Below are 15,795 nucleotides of genomic sequence, written 5' to 3'. Positions count from 1 at the left end.
AGGCGCAGCCCTGGGGGTCCCGGCGTCGCTGTCCCCAATGTCCCCACACGGCAGCAGCGGCTCCTGGATCCCAATGGAACGGGGGGGGTGGGGGGGGGGGGCATTGATCCAGAGGAGGAGGAGCCTTGGGGGCCCCTCCCCCCAATGTGGGCTGAGCCCGGGACACTCGTGACATGTCCCGGGGGGGGGAAGAATGAGGCCAATGAGTGTTTAAAGGGGGTTTTAAGGGGGGGGTTTATTGGTTCTTGGGGTTCAACTGGGGGTCCAAGGAGGGGTTCAATGGGGGGTCCAAGGGGGGGTCCAAGGGGGGGTCCAGGGGCTCCAGGGCCTCCAGTGCTTGTGCCAGGCGGGCGAGCTCGGAGCGGAGGATGGCGACCTGCTATGGGGGGGAACACGTTAATGAAGGCAGCGCTAATGAACCCCCCCCGTTAATGAGGTTAATGAGCCCGCCCGGCCCTGCAGGGTTATGGGGGGCAGTGGGGTGTAATGGGGGTGAAATGGGGTGAAATGGGGGGCAATCGGGGTGTAATGGGGGTGCAATGGGGGGCAATGGAGGACAATAGGCTGCAATAGGGGTGCAACGGGATACAATGGGGTGCAATGGGAGTGCAATGGGGTGCAATTGGGGTGTAATGGGGGCAATAGAGTGCAATGAGGGTGCAATGGGGTGCAATGGGGTTGCAGTGGGGTGCAATGGCATTCAATGGGGGTCAATAGGCTGCAATAGGGGTGCAATGGTGGTCAATGGGGTGCAATGGGGGTGTAATGGGGGACAATGGGGTGCAATGGGGGTACAATGGGCTGCAAGAGGGGTGCAGTGGGGGTCAATAGACTGCAAAAGGGGTGCAACGGGGCGCAATGAGATACAATGGGGCTCAATGGGGTGCAATGGGGGTACAGTGGGGGTCAACGGGGGGCAATGGGGGTGCAATGGGGAGGCAAGGGGGTGTAATGGGGTACAATGGGGGTCAATAGGCTGCAATGGGGGTGCAATGGTGGTCAATGGGGTACAATGAGGATCAATGGAGTACAATGGGGGTACGATGGGGGTGCAATGGGGCACAATGGGGGTCCAATGGGGTGCAATGGGGATCAATAGGCTGCAATAGGGGTGCAATGGTGGTCAACGGGGTGCAATGGGGTTCAATGGGGGTGCAATGAGGGTCAATGGGGCACAATAGGGGGTCAGTGGGGTACAATGGGATACAATGGGGATACAATGGAGCACAGTGGGTGTCAATGGGGGTCAATGGAGCCAATGGGGCCGTACCTGGTGCTGGGCGCTGGGCTCCGGGGCCCCCCCCAGCCTCTGGAGGCGCCGCTGGAGGCTGCGGCTGCGGCTGCGGAGCTGGGCCCGGGCGGCCGCCGGCTCCACCAGCCCCTGGGGGGGGACAGAGGTTTGGGGGGGGGGTCCCCAATTCCCCCAATATCCCACAATGCCCTCGAGGTCCTCCCCTATCCCACTATGCCCCGCGGCGCACTCACCCGCAGGCAGAGGTGCACGTGGGTGCCGGGTCCCGCCGGCGCCTTCACCCACCCGGGGCCCGGCTCTGGCTCCGCCCCCAAGGGGAGGAGCTTCAGCGGCCCAGCCAATGCCAGCGTCCTGAGGGTGGGGCCCAGCGGCTCCAGCCAATCGCGTATCTCCGCCGGGCACTGCACCGCCACTGCACAAAGCATGCCGGGATAGAAGCACCGCCCCTTCTGCCGCACAATATGGCTGCCCCCAGGTGGGGGAGTGCGGGGAAACATGGCCGCCCCCGTGCGCCCAGGGCATGCTGGGATTGCCGGGCCATGGTGGGGCTGGGAGACATGGCGGCCTACGGTGGGGGCTGCCATCTTGGGGCAGGGGGGCAGCCAGGTGCATGGTGGGACATGGAGTCCCCAATGGCTGTCAGCCATATTGAATGCCCAGAGCATGCTGGGAACTGTAGTCCCCCCCATTCCCAGGGCGGTCAGCCATCTTGGATGCCCCAGAGCATGCTGGGAGGTGTGGTCTTATGCATCTGACAGCCATATTGGCTGCCCCAGAGCATGCTGGGACATGTAGTCCTGCATAACTGTCAGCCATATTGGATACCCCAGAGCATGCTGGGAACCGTAGATCCCCCTATTCCCATGGCTGTCAGCCATATTGGCTACCCCAGAGAATGCTGGGACATGTAGTCCCCATGGCTGTCAGCCATATTGTATACCCCAAAGCATGCTGGGAATTGTAGTTTCCCTTCTCTCTCCTTACCCTAACAGGCTGTCAGCCATACTGGTTGCCCCAGAGCATGCAGGGACATGTAGTCCTATACAGCTGAAAGCCATATTGGATACCCCACAGCATGCTGGGACGTGTAGTTCCTCCCCATTAGCATGGCAGTCAGCCATATTGGATGCCCCAGAGCATGCTGGGAACTGTAGTCCCCCCACAGTCCCATGGCTGTCAGCCATATTGGCTGCCCCAGAGCATGCTGGGAAATGTAGTCCCCCCCAGTCCCCGCTCACTCACCAGGGGGCCGCGCCGCGCCGAGGCGGAAGGTGTCCCGCAGCGCTCGCACCGCCCTCACCACCTCCAGCATGGCCCCCACCTCCCGCTCCACATCGGGGCAGTGCCAGTGCGCCTGGGGGGGACACAGGGAGTGGGGCGTCAACGGGGCGTCAATGGGGTATCAATGAGCATCAATATGGTGTCAATGAAGTGTCAATGGGCGTCAATGGGGTGTCAACAGGGCGCCGACTGGGGGGGGGTCAATGGGGTGTCAATGGGGCATCAATGGGGCATTAATGGGGTGTCAATGGGGTGTCTATAGGGTGCCAACAGGGCGTCAAGGTGGGGGTCAATGGGGCACCAATGGGTGTCAATGGGTCGTCAATAGGGTTTCAATGGGGCGTCAATGGGGTGTCAATGGGGCATGAATGGGGTGTCGATGGGGCACCAATGGGGTGTCAACAGTGCATCTATGGGGTGTCAATGGGGTGTCAATAGTGCGTCAATGGGCATCAATGGGGTCTCAATGGGGGTCAATGGGCATCAATGGGGTCTCAAGGGCACCCACCAGGCGGGAGGCGTCGGGGAAGGGCGCGAGGGCGACGCTGGGGGGCGCGGGGGGGGCGCGGGGCAGCCGCTGCCACAGCTCCTCGCTCAGGAAGGGGGCGAAGGGCGCCAGGAGCCGCAGCCCCACGTCCGCGCAGCAAAGCAGCGTCCGGCGCGTCTCGGCCGCCGCCGCCGGGTCCTGCAGCAGCCCCTTGGCGGCCTCCTGCGGGGACAGACGGACGTGGAGGGGGTGGACGGGGTGAAATGGGGGTGGGGAGAGAGAGAAGGACGCATCAAGGGGTTGAATGTTGTCAATGGAAGGGATGGGACGGACAGATGGACACAGCAATGGGCTCAGGGCTGTCAATGGAAGGGGTAGGATGGACAGACGGACACATCAAGGGGCTCAGGGCTATCAATGGAAGGGATGGGATGGACAGACAGACACATCAATGGGTTCAGGGCTATCAATGGAAGGGGTAGGACGGACAGACAGACACATCAATGGGTCCAGGGCTCCCAATGGAACGGGTAGGATGGACAGACGGACACATCAATGGGTCCAGGGCTCTCAATGGAAAGGGTAGGATGGACAGATGGACACATCAATGCGCTCAGGGCTCTCAATGGCAGGTTCAGGGCTATGGGAGGTGCAGGGGCAGGGGTGGGACGGACAGACGGACACATCAAGGGGCTCAGGGCTCCCAATGGCAGGGGTAGGACGGGCAGACGGACCCACTCACCAGGTAGACGTCGCAGAAGCTCCGTGTCCAGAAGTGCTGGACGGCGCCGATGGCTCCGTGCGGCTCCAGCGCCTCCATGTGCCGGGAACAGGCTCCCACCGCCTGCAGCAGCCGCCCCAGCACCCAGCGCCCCACGGCCACACGGGGGCAGCACTGCGGCAACGGGGGGGGGGTTCAGGAGGAAGAGGAGGAGGAGCAAGAGGAGGAGGAGGAGGAAGGGGAGGCAGAAGGGAGATGCTTGGTGCCCCCCCAGCCCCTCCTCGTACCCCCAAAACCCCCCCAAACTCCCCACATGTGACCCCCAAACCCTCTCTTTAACCCCGCATGTGACCCCCAAGCCCCTCATGGCCCATAACCCCCCCTTTAACCCCCTGAAACTCCCCACATGTGCCCCCCAAACACCCCCTTTAACCCCCAAATCCCACCTTGTGACCCCCCCAAACCCCTCACATCCCATAGCTCCCCCCTTTACCCCCCCAAACCTCCCCTTTGACCCCCCAAACCTCTCACTGTCCCCCCCAAACCTCCCATTGACCCCCCATATCCCCCCTTTACCCCCCCAAACCTCCCCTTTGCCCACCCAAACCCCTCATTGTCCCCCACAAACCTCCCATTTCTCCCCCTTTAACCACCCAAACCCCCCTTTTGACCCCCTCAACCCCTCTTTCATCCCCCCAAAGTCCTCTTTTGACCCCCCCAAACTCCATAACCCCACTCGGTGCACCCCAAGCCCCACTTGCACCCCCCTTGCCGTACCTCCTCGGGGTGCTGTGGGGCGCAGTGGGGTCCCAGCGCCCGCAGCACGAACCTCACCCCATGCCAGACCTTGTTGCAGAAGCGCCGGTGGGTCAGGGCTGTCCCTGCGGCCACCCGGATGCTGTCCCCTATGGAATTGGGGGGGACACACACACAACTCAAGGGGTTGGGGGGCAAAGGGACCCCAATGGGGACACGCAGGGTCCTAGTGCCCCCCCTCCAGGCTCTCACCGTGCACGTTGTGGGAGCACAGGAACATCCGCAGAGCGTCGGCGCCGCACTCGGGGATGCCCTGAGGGAACTGGAGCCGCTGGAATAGGGAGGGGAGGGTCGGTGTGGGGACAAGAAGGGGTTAAGGGGGGACAAGAAGGGGTTTGGGGTGTCTAAAGGAGGGTTTGGGGGGTTAAAAGGGGGGTTATGGGGCAGGGAAGGTCCCACCTGCCCCTCTGTGGCCACTGTGAGCTCGTGGGGGTCCAAAATCTTGGCGTGGAGCCTCTGCTGCAGCTCCTGCAACATGAGAGACCCTGCAGTGAACACCAGACTCATTGTCCCTGTTTGTTATTGTAGGGTCTCCCCTGTGTTATCGTAGGGTCTCCCGTGTGTTATTATAGGGTCTCCAATGAGTTATTGCGGGGTCTCCCCTGTGTTATTGTAGCGTCTTCTCTGTGTTGTTATACGGTCTCCCCTTTGTTATTGTAGGGTCTCCCATGTGTTACTGTAGGGTCTCTTTTATATCATTATAGGGTCTCTCATATATTATTATGAGGTCTCCCATGTGTTATTGTGGGGTCTCCTAGATGTTATTGCGACGTCTTCCATGTGTTATTATAGGGTCTACAATGTGTTACTGCGGGGTCTCCCCTGTGTTATTATAGGGTCTCCCCTTTGATATTATAGAGTGTCCCCTCTGTTATTGTAAGGTGTCCCAGCTCTTATTGTAGGGCCTCCCGTGTGTTATTGTAGGGTCTTCCATGTATTATTGTAGGGTCCCCATGTATTACTATAGGGTGTCCCCTGTGTTACTGTAGGGTCGCCCGTGTGTTATTGTAGGGTCTCCCATATGTTACTGTGAGGTTTTCCATGTGTTACTATAGGGTCTCCCATGTGTTACTGTAGGGTCTGTCACATGTTATTGTAGGGTCTCCCATATTTTATTGCGAAGTCTTCCATGTGTTATTGTACGGTCTCCCCTTTGTTATTATAGGGTGTCCCCTGTGTTATTGTAGGGTCTCCCAGCTCTTATTGTAGGGTCTCCCATGTGTTATTGTAGGGTCTTCCATGTATTATTGTAGGGTCTCCCATGTATTACTATAAGGTGTCCCCTGTGTTACTGTAGAGTCTCCCACTTGTTATTATAGGATCTCTCATGTGTTATTGTAAGGTGTCCCCTGTATTATTGTAGGGCCTCCTGTATGTTATCATAAGGTCTCTCACGTGTTATTGTAAGGTCTCCCGTATGTTAGTGTAGGGTCTCCATGTGTTATTATAGAGTCTCCCGTGTGTTATTGTAAGGTCTCCCGTATGTTATCATAGTGTCTTCCGTGTATTATTATAGGGTCTCCCATGTGTTATTGTAGGGCGTCCCCTGTGTTATTGTAGGGTCTCCTGTATGTTATCGTAGAGTCTCCCATGTGTTACTGTAGGGTCTCTTCTATGTTATTATAGGATCTCCCATATATTATTATGGGGTCTTCTGTGTGCTATTATAGGGTCTTCCCTGTGTTACTGTAGGGTCTCCAGTGTTCTATTATAAGATCTCCCCTGTGTTATTGTAGGGTCTCCGTACCTGGAGCGAGGCGCCAGCGATGACGTCCCGGGGGTCGATGACATTCCCAAGGGATTTGCTCATCTTGCGCCCGTAGGAATCACGCACCAGCGAGTGCAGCAGGACCTGGGGGGGGGGACACGGGGACACCGAGGGACATGGGGGACACTGAGGGACATGGGGGACACTGAGGGACATGGGGGACCCCCGGGACATTCCAAACAGAGGGAATAGGAGACATTTGGGAACATGGAGGAGCCCCAGATGGCGATGGGAACCCCATAAGCAAACCCATGACACTGAAGAGAAAGGGCAGAAGGGACATTTGGGGACATTATGGGGTCCCCAAAAGGGGGACAGGAACCTTGAGGTGGGGACAGGGGACATTGGCAGCCTCACGGATGACCAAGGAAGGATGTGCCACCCCATAGAGTGACCCGAAGGAGCCCCAAAATGAGATGGGAACCCCATGAGGAGGTCCATGGCACTGCAGAGAAGGGGATGGGGGGGACATTGGGGCCCATGGGGACACAGAGGGGGACCCCAAGGGTGGCACCTGGGTGAAGGGCAGGCGCCCGGTGAGCTGCTGGCCCAACATGACCATTCGGGCCACCCAGAAGAACAGGAGGTCGCTGCCCGTCTCCAGCACGGCCGTGGGGTAGAACCGCTGCAGGTCGGGGGTCTGGGGGCACAAGAGGGGGTACAAGAGGGGGACAGGGTCCCCCCGGTCCCCTTCGTGTCCCCTTTGTGTCCCCCAAACTCACCTCTTGAGGCCAACCCAGTGCAGCGAAGGGGAAGAGCGCGGAGGAGAACCACGTGTCCAGGACATCGGGGTCTGGGGGGGGGACAAAGGAGGGATGGGGGGACCCCAAAAGGCTTCGGAGGGGGGGGTTTGGGGTAAAAAGGCGGGTTCTGAGGGGACCTGAAGTGGATTTTGGTGGCTAAAGGGGGGTGTTGGGGTGCAAAAGGGGGGGTTTTGGGGCCCATGGGGTGGATTTTGGGGTGGAAAGGGGGGTTTTGGGGGTGCAAAGGGGGGTTTTGGGGTGCCATGGGGGGTGTTTTGGGGGTGCAAAGGGGGATTTTGGGGTGCAAAGGGGGGGTTTGGGGTCCATGAGGTGGATTTTGGGGTGCAGAAGATGGTTTTGGGGGGTCCATGGGGTGGATTTTGGGGCGCAAATGGGAGTTTTGGGGTGCCATGGGGGGTGTTTTGGGGGTGCAAACGGAAGGTTGGGGGTGCAAAGGGGGGGTTTGGGGTCCATGGGGTGGATTTTGGGGTGCAAAGAGGGGGTTTGGGGTCCAGGGGGTGGATTTTGGGGTGCAAAGGGAGGGTTTTGGGGTCCCTAGTTGGATTTGGGGGTGCCATGGGGTGGATTTTGGGGTGAAAAAGGCAAGTTTCTGAGGTGCAAAGGGGGAGTCGGGGTCCATGGGGTGGATTTTGGGGTGCAGAAGATGGTTTTGGGGGTCCAAGGGAGGTGTTTTGGGGGTGCAAAGAAGGGTTAAGGGTGCAAAGGGGGGTTTTGGGGTGCTAAGGGGGGGTTTGGGGTCCATGGGGTGGATTTTGGGGTGCAGAAGATGGTTTTGGGGTGCCATGGGGTGGATTCTGGGGCGCAAATGGGAGTTTTGGGCTGCCATGGGGGGTGTTTTGGGGGTGCAAAGGGGGGTTTTGGGGTGCAAAGAGGGGGTTTGGGGTGCAAAGGGGGAGTTTGGGGTGCAGATGGTTTTGGGGGTCCATGGGTGGATTTCGGGGTGCAAAGGGGGGTTTTAGGGTGCCATGGGGTGGATTTTGGGGTGCAAAGGGGGGTTTTGGGGCCCATGGGGTGGATTTCGGGGTGCAGAAGATGGTTTTGGGAGTCCATGGGGTGGATTTTGGGGTGCAAAGGGGGGGTTTTGGGAACCCTAGTTGGATTTTGGGGTGCATGGGGTGGATTTTGAGGTGCAAAGGGGGGGTTTTGGGATCCCTAGTTGGATTTTGGGGTCCATGGGGTGGATTTTGGGGTGCAAAGGGGGGTTTTGGGGTGCCATGGGGTGGATTTTGGGGTGCAAAGGGGGGGTTTTGGGATCCCTAGTTGGATTTTGGGGTGCATGGGGTGGATTTTGGGGTGCAGAAGACGGTTTTGGGGGTGCCACGGGGTGGATTTTGGGGTGCAAAGGGGGGGTTTTGGGATCCCTAGTTGGATTTTGGGGTGCATGGGGTGGATTTTGGGGTGCAGAAGACGGTTTTGGGGGTGCCACGGGGTGGATTTTGGGGTGCAAAGGGGGGGTTTTGGGATCCCTAGTTGGATTTTGGGGTGCATGGGGTGGATTTTGGGGTGCAGAAGACGGTTTTGGGGGTGCCACGGGGTGGATTTGGGGGTGAGGACGGGGTGTTTCGGGGTGCTCTGACCTTGCTGCAGCCGCAGCCCCTCGGGGGGGCAGCGCAGGAGCCGGGCGGCAGCAGCTCGAGCTTCGGCCTCGCTGCGTCCAACCACCCAGAGGCCCTCGGGGGGCGCCGGGGGGGGACCCTGCACTCGGAACGCGGGGACACGGTGACCCCACCACAGCTGCCGGGACAGGCACCAGTCCCTGCGGGGGGGCACAGGCGACACGGGCGTGGGATATGGAATATGGGGATATAGGGATATGGGGATATGGGCCTATGGGATATGGGGGCACCTTCCCTTACCCCACATTATCCATCCAGGTTTTCCAGTTCTTCTCATGGAATTTGGGGATGAGCTGGAGGTGGCCGGATGTCACCGCCTGGGGAAGGGGGATGGATAATGGGGGGGGGTCATACAGGCAGGTTTTGGGGGTGTCACCCCATGTCTCCATATCCCCATGGCTCATATCCCGATATCCCCATGTCTCATATCCCCATATCCCCCTATCCTATAACGCACATCTTATATCCCATACCCCCATGTCCCCATATCCCATATCCTACATCCCATATCCCATACCCCCATGTCCTCATATCCCACATCCCATATCCCCATGTTCACATATCCCATATTCCATACCCGCATGTGCCCATATGCCATATCCCACATCCTATATCCCATATCCCCATGTCCCCATATCCCACATTCTATATGCCATATCCCCATGTCCCCATATCCCATATCCCCCATTCTATATCCCATACCCCCATATCCCCATATCCCATATCCTATATCACATACTCCCATGTGCCCATATCCCACATCCTATATCCCATATCCCCATGTTCCCATATCCCATATCCCACATTCCATATTCCATACCCCCGTATTCTCATATCCCATATCCTATATCCCATATCCCATATCCCATATCCCCATGTCCCCATACCCCATATCCCACATCCCATATCCCCGTGTCCTCATATCCCATATCCCACATCCTATATCGCATATCCCCATGTCCCCATATTTCATATCCCACATCCCATATCCCATACCTCCATGCCCCCATATTCCATATCCCACATCCCATGCCCCATATCCCTGTCACCTCCCGGGCACGTGCTGCCATCTCCCTGCACCGCAGGAACCATTGGCTCTTCAGCAGATACTCGACGACGTCCCCAGAGCGGCTGCAGGGACAATGAGGGTCACCTCGAGGGGTCCCCAAGGCCACAGAGGGGGACAGGGATGGGATGGGGCTGGGATGGGGATGGGGACGGAGGTACCTGCACATGGGCAGGGTCATGGCGTGGTCCTGGGTGCCCCGGTGCAGCCCCAGCTCGGCCAGAGCGGCCACAACCTTGTCCCGTGCTTCGAAGCGATGGACACCCTGGGGACACATGTGGGGACATGGGGATGGACATGGGGACGGACATGGGGACGGACATGGGGACATGGGGATGGACATGGGGACGGACATGGGGACACACATGGGGACATGGGGATGGACATGGGGATGGACATGGGGACACACATGGGGACGTGCGGATGGACATGGGGACATGGGGACAGACATGGGGACATGGGGATGGACATAGGGACATGGGGATGGACATGGGGACACACATGGGGACGTGGGGATGGACATGGGGACATGGGGACAGACATGGGGATATGGGGATGGACATAGGGACACACATGGGGACATGGGGATGGACATGGGGACATGGGGACAGACATGGGGACATGGGGACACACATGGGGACATGGGGACAAGCAGTACCTGGAGCCATCCTCCCCCTGGGGGACACATGGTGCCATCGTCCCCGATGACAGAGAGCAGGGGCAGCCCCTGGGCCTGGGCCAGCACCAGGTCCCGGGGACTGTGCCCCGGTGTCACCTTCACTGCACCTGCGGGGGGACCCCATGGACACCCCTGAGAGCATTGACACCCCCCCATGGACAACCCTTGGGACCCCATGGACACCCCTGAGAGCATTGACACCCACCCTATGGACAACCCCTGGGACCCCATTGACACCCACCCTACGGACAACCCCTGGGACCCCATTGACACCCCTGGCACACCCAGTGACACCCACCCTATGGACATCCCCTGGGACCCCCATTGACACCCCCCCGGGACCCCCATTGACAGCCCTGGAACCCTCCTATGGACACCCCCAGAGGACTCCCATAGACACCTCCTGGGACCCCCATTGACACCCCTGGAACTCTCCCATGGACACCCTCAGGGGACCCCTATTGACACCCCTCCCCAGCCCGGATCCCAGTCCCAGCCCCATACTGGTCCCAGTGCCCCCTCCCCAGCCTGGACCCCAGTCCCAGCCCCATACTGGTCCCAGTGCCGCCTCCCCAGCCCGGATCCCAGTCCCAGCCCCATACTGGTCCCAGTACCGGTGCCACGGGCGGGATCTACGGAGGGGTCGGTGACGATGGGCAGGAGCTGCCCCGTGAAGGGGTGTCGGACCTGGCGGCCATGGAGGTGCTGGGGAACAGGGGGCAGAGTCACCCACCACGCATTGCCCCTTTAAGAGCAAGCCCCGCCCCTTCCACTAGCTCCACCCCATTTCACGCCACGCCCCCTTCGCGCCCACATGCCCCGCCTACTTTCCTTTATATGGACACAGCCACCTATAAAAGGGGGCTGAAGTAGAGACACCCAATCCCTGCGAGCGCCCTGCTGCTGAAGCCACGCCCCCCGCAAACCACGCCCCCTTACAGAAGCCACGCCCCACACTTAAGCCCCTCCCCTTTCCCCTCAAGCCCCGCCCCTTGGTAGACCTTCCCTCCCTCTGAGACCCATCCAATTGGTCCTCAGGCTCTGTCCTCTCGAAGCTCCACCCCTTCTAAGCTCCGCCCCCCGCTAAGCCCCGCCCCTCACCGTGTACCGAGGGTCCTGGGGGTGCACGGCCACCGCCACGTCCCCCAGCATCGTCTCAGGGCGCGTCGTGGCCACCGGCAGCTCCAGGCCTGGACACGCCAAGGACACGGGACACACACACGTGTCAAAGCATGTTGGGGGAGCCCATGGGTAAAGGGGGGACACGAGGGGGTCCCGCTGGTCACTCACCGTCCCCCCCCTCCACAGGGTAAGCGAAGGTGACGAGGATGCCGAAGGTGATGGGGTGGGGGCAGTTGGGGACACGGAGCGCCGTGGGGCCCGTCAGGGAGCGGGGTTCCACCTGCATGGAGATGGGGGGGCTGGGACACCATGGGGACACCCCAAGGACACTTTGGGGTTACCCCAGGGACACCCCAAGGACACTTTGGGTACATCCTTAAGGACGCCCCAAGGACACTTTGCAGTCACCCTGGAGACACTTTGGGGTCACCATGGGGACACTTTGGGTACATCTTTGGCGACACCCCAAGGACACTTTGGGGCCACCTTATAGACACCCTGAGAACACCCCAAGGACACTTTGGGGTCACCCCAGAGACACTTTGGGGTCACCTTGGGGACACTTTGGGTACATCCTTGGGGACACCCCAAAGACACTTTGCGGTCACCCTAGAGACACTTTGGGTACATCCTGGGGGACACCCCAAGGACAGTTTGGGGACACTTTATGGACACCCTGAGAACACCCCAAGGACACTTTGGGGTCACCCCAGAGACACTTCGGGGTCACCTTGGGGACACTTTGGGTATATCCTTGAGGACATCCCAAAGACACTTTGGGGACCCTTAGGGACACCCTGAGGACACCCCAATTGGGACATTGGGGTCACCCTGGGGACACTTTGGGTACATCCTTGGGGACACCCCAAGGACACTTTGGGGTCACCCCAGGGACACTTTGGGGTCACCCCAAGGACACTTTGGTGCCACCTTGTGGCCACCCTTAGCTACAACCCAATGACACTTACGGACACTTTGGGGCCACATTCCCCCCCACATCAGCCAGCGCTGAGCACGGGGACCAAGTGACAAAGACACTTCGGGGACCCCTCGGGGACACTTTGGGGCCCCCTTGGGGACACTTTGGGGCCGGGCTCACCTCCACATCGGCCAGGGCTGACTGAAGGGCACAGGACCAAGTGACGAGACGTCGCTCACGATGAATCAACCCAGCTTCATGCAGGCGCACGAAGGCTTCAACCACCGCCCGCGAGAAACCCTTTGGGGACACGATGGGGACACTTTAGGGACACATTGGGGACACTTTAGGGACACATTGGGGACACTTTAGGGACACATTGGGGACATTATGGGGGTTCCCAATGTACCGGGTCCATGGTGAAGGCGCAGCGGCTCCAATCCAGCGATGCTCCCAGCGCCCGAAGCTGCTGCAGGATCTCATCCCCGTGCCTGGACCAAAAAGCGGGGGGACACACATGGCTTTGGGGTGACAATGTCAGCTCGTACACCCCCATTGGTACCCCCCACGTGTCCCCATTATCCCCCCTCACCGTTGTTTCCAGGCCCAAACCTCTTCCAGGAACTGGGAACGGGTCAAATCCTGGCGCCGTAAGCGCCGGTGCTGCCACAGCCAGCGCTCCACCACGGCCTGGGGACATTGGGGACATGGGGGGGGTGTTGGAGACATGGGGGGGAGTGTTGGGGACATGGAGGGGGGGCTATTTGGGGCATAGAGGGGGATATTGGGGACATGGGGACTGTTGGGGACACTGGGGGGGCTGTTGGGAACATGAAGGGGGGCATTGAGGACACTGGGGGGACACTGGGGGGGCTATTTGGGACATGGAGGGGGATATTGGGGACATGGGGACTGTTGGGGACAGTGGGGGGGCTGTTGGGAACATGAAGGGGGGCATTGGGGACATTGGGGGGACACTGTGGGGGTCGTTGGGTGGGCATTGGGGACATGGTGGGGGCATTGGGGACATGGAGGCGGCAATGGGGACAGTGGGGGGGCTGCTTGGGATATGGGGGGGACACTGGGGGGACACTGCGGGGGGTCTCACCTGGGTGGCAATGCCAGCGTGGTCAGTCCCCGGCACCCACAGCACGGTCCAGCCCTGCATCCTCCGCCTGAAACAGCACCACCAGCACCCATGGGTGCCCTCAAGTCCCCACCCCACACCCCCCATAGATGCCCCCAGGCCCCCCCACCCCCCAATCCCCACTGACCAGCGCACGAGGGCGTCCTGCAGAGCCACCGTCAGCGTGTGGCCGAGGTGCAGGGACCCGGTGACATTGGGGGGGGGCAGCACCAGGCTCAGGACACGGCTCCCAGCTGGTGTCTGGTGGTGATGGGGGGGGAAGAACATGGGCTGAGACCTGGGCACAGCACGGTGCAGGAATGGGCTGACACCAGGCACAGCTCAATGCAGGAATGAGCTGAGACCAGGCACAGCTCGGTGCAGGAATGGGCTGAGACCAGGCACAGCTCAATGCAGGAATGGGCTGAGACCAGGCACAGCTCAATGCAGGAATGGGCTGAGACTGGTATAGCTCAGTGCAGGAATAGGCTGAGACCGGGCACAGCTCGGTGCAGGAATGGGCTGAGACTGGGCCCAGCTCAGTGCAGGAATGGGCTGAGACCGGGCACAACTCAGTGCAGGAATGCGCTACCAGCTCAATCCTGGGGGCATTTAACCCCCCCCCCGGGGTGCATTTAACCCCCCCAGGGGTGCATTTAACCCCCCCCCGGGTGTATCTGCCCCACTCACCGAGGCCGGGGGGGTGAAGAGCCCCTGCTGCTCCCACCAGCTGTACCAGGCGGCCTCCACGTACCGGGGGCTGTAAGAGGGGGGCAGCGGCACCCCCGTGGCTGCACCCCAAAGGGGTCACCAGGGGGCAGTAGCACAGCCCCCCCCCCCCACAACCCATGGGTCACCCCATAACCCCCCCATGTCACCCCATAGCCTTCCATGTCACCCCATGCTCCTTATGTCACCCCATAACCCCTATGTCACTCCATAGCCCCTGTGTCCCCCCATACCCCCCATGTCCCCCCATACCCTCCATGTCACCCCATAGCCCCCATGTCACCCCATACCCCCTATGTCACCCCATAACCCCTCCATGTCACCCCCATACCCTCCATGTTCCTCCGTGCTCCCCATGTCACCCCACACCCCCCACATCACCCCATAGCCCCCACATCACCCCATAGCCCCTGTGTCGCCCCATAGCCCCCCATGTCATCCCCATACCCTCCATCTCACCCCATGCTCCCATGTCACCCCATAGCTCCTGTGTCACCTCACAGCCCTTGTGTCACCCCATAACCCCTCCATGTCCCCCCATACCTTCCCCGTCACCCCATAACCCCCACGTCACCCCATAACCCCTCCACGTCCTCCCATACCCTCCATGTCCCCCATACCCCCCATGTCCCCCCATACCCCCCATGTCCCCCCATACCCTCATGTCACCCCATAGCCCCCCCATGTCACCCCCCATACCCCCGTACCCTTCTTGCCATCAGCTTCCAGGGGGTGCTCATACTCCACACTGCTTTTGGGGGTCCAGCCCTTGGGGGGGGGCTGTCGGTACCTGCCGGCCCAGTATAAACCAGTACAGCCCCATAGAAACCACCAACCCAAACCAACCAGTCCCCCCCCCCAGCTTACCCCCAACGCTCCCACTTGCCCCCCGCGCACCCCATATCCCCAGGGTGTCCCCCCCCATATCCCCAGGGTGTCCCCCCCCCAAAATCCCAGCCCCATACCTGTCCCCCGGCCCCCCCCACGGCCGCTCTCTCCCTCCTTTCCCGCTGCCTCCTCTCCTTGTACTCGCGGGCTCGGAGCCGGCTCTGCTCGGGGGAGCCCCGGGGGGGTCCCGTAGCCTCGGGGGGGACCCCAAAGCAGCGGGCCCGGCCCCCCACGGCCGCCCGCAGAGCGCGGGGGGCAGCGGCCAGGCCGCGGGTCAGCGCCGGGGCCGCCATGGCCGGGGGGGCGGCGGGCGGGCACTAGGACCCTGCGGGATTCCCGCGCTTACAGCGGAGGGGGCGAGGCCACGGCACAGACCCCGCCCCTCTCACGTGGCGCGGCGAGACGCATGGCGGGAAAAGGGGGCGGGGGCTCGGCGGTGGTGGGCGGTGCGGTGAGAAAAGGGGGGATATGGGGGGCAATGGGAGGGTTTGAGGGGCAGAGATGGGGGTAATGGGGGGCAGAGATGGGGGGCAATGGGGGGGTTTGGGGGGCAGAGATGGG

At 60.8% G+C, this 15,795-nt stretch overlaps 1 protein-coding gene across 1 annotated transcript; it reads right to left on the bottom strand.

Annotated features, from left to right (window-relative positions):
• Nucleotides 1-217: 217 nt before the first annotated feature.
• On the bottom strand, nucleotides 218-15,642 carry VARS2 (valyl-tRNA synthetase 2, mitochondrial). The gene is made up of 29 exons (XM_030510773.1): nucleotides 15,581-15,642; nucleotides 15,312-15,497; nucleotides 15,054-15,136; nucleotides 14,308-14,408; nucleotides 13,766-13,878; nucleotides 13,600-13,666; nucleotides 13,084-13,181; nucleotides 12,901-12,982; nucleotides 12,672-12,791; nucleotides 11,741-11,852; nucleotides 11,552-11,640; nucleotides 11,065-11,155; nucleotides 10,430-10,557; nucleotides 9,933-10,036; nucleotides 9,755-9,836; nucleotides 8,946-9,022; nucleotides 8,667-8,845; nucleotides 7,048-7,118; nucleotides 6,840-6,965; nucleotides 6,305-6,409; nucleotides 4,957-5,025; nucleotides 4,750-4,828; nucleotides 4,519-4,646; nucleotides 3,763-3,915; nucleotides 3,042-3,242; nucleotides 2,495-2,606; nucleotides 1,486-1,664; nucleotides 1,271-1,381; nucleotides 218-379 (listed from the first exon to the last, which is right to left on the bottom strand). The coding sequence occupies exons 1-29, from the start codon at nucleotides 15,640-15,642 to the stop codon at nucleotides 236-238; spliced, it is 3,252 nt and encodes a 1,083-aa protein (XP_030366633.1). The 3' UTR covers nucleotides 218-235.
• Nucleotides 15,643-15,795: the final 153 nt, after the last annotated feature.

This window comes from Strigops habroptila, unplaced genomic scaffold, assembly GCF_004027225.2.
Source record: "Strigops habroptila isolate Jane unplaced genomic scaffold, bStrHab1.2.pri NC_044299.1_ctg1, whole genome shotgun sequence".
Taxonomy (NCBI): Eukaryota; Metazoa; Chordata; class Aves; order Psittaciformes; family Psittacidae; genus Strigops; species Strigops habroptila.
The sequence above is the reverse complement of the archived record's forward strand: the minus strand, read 5'-3'. Positions and strand labels throughout refer to the sequence as shown.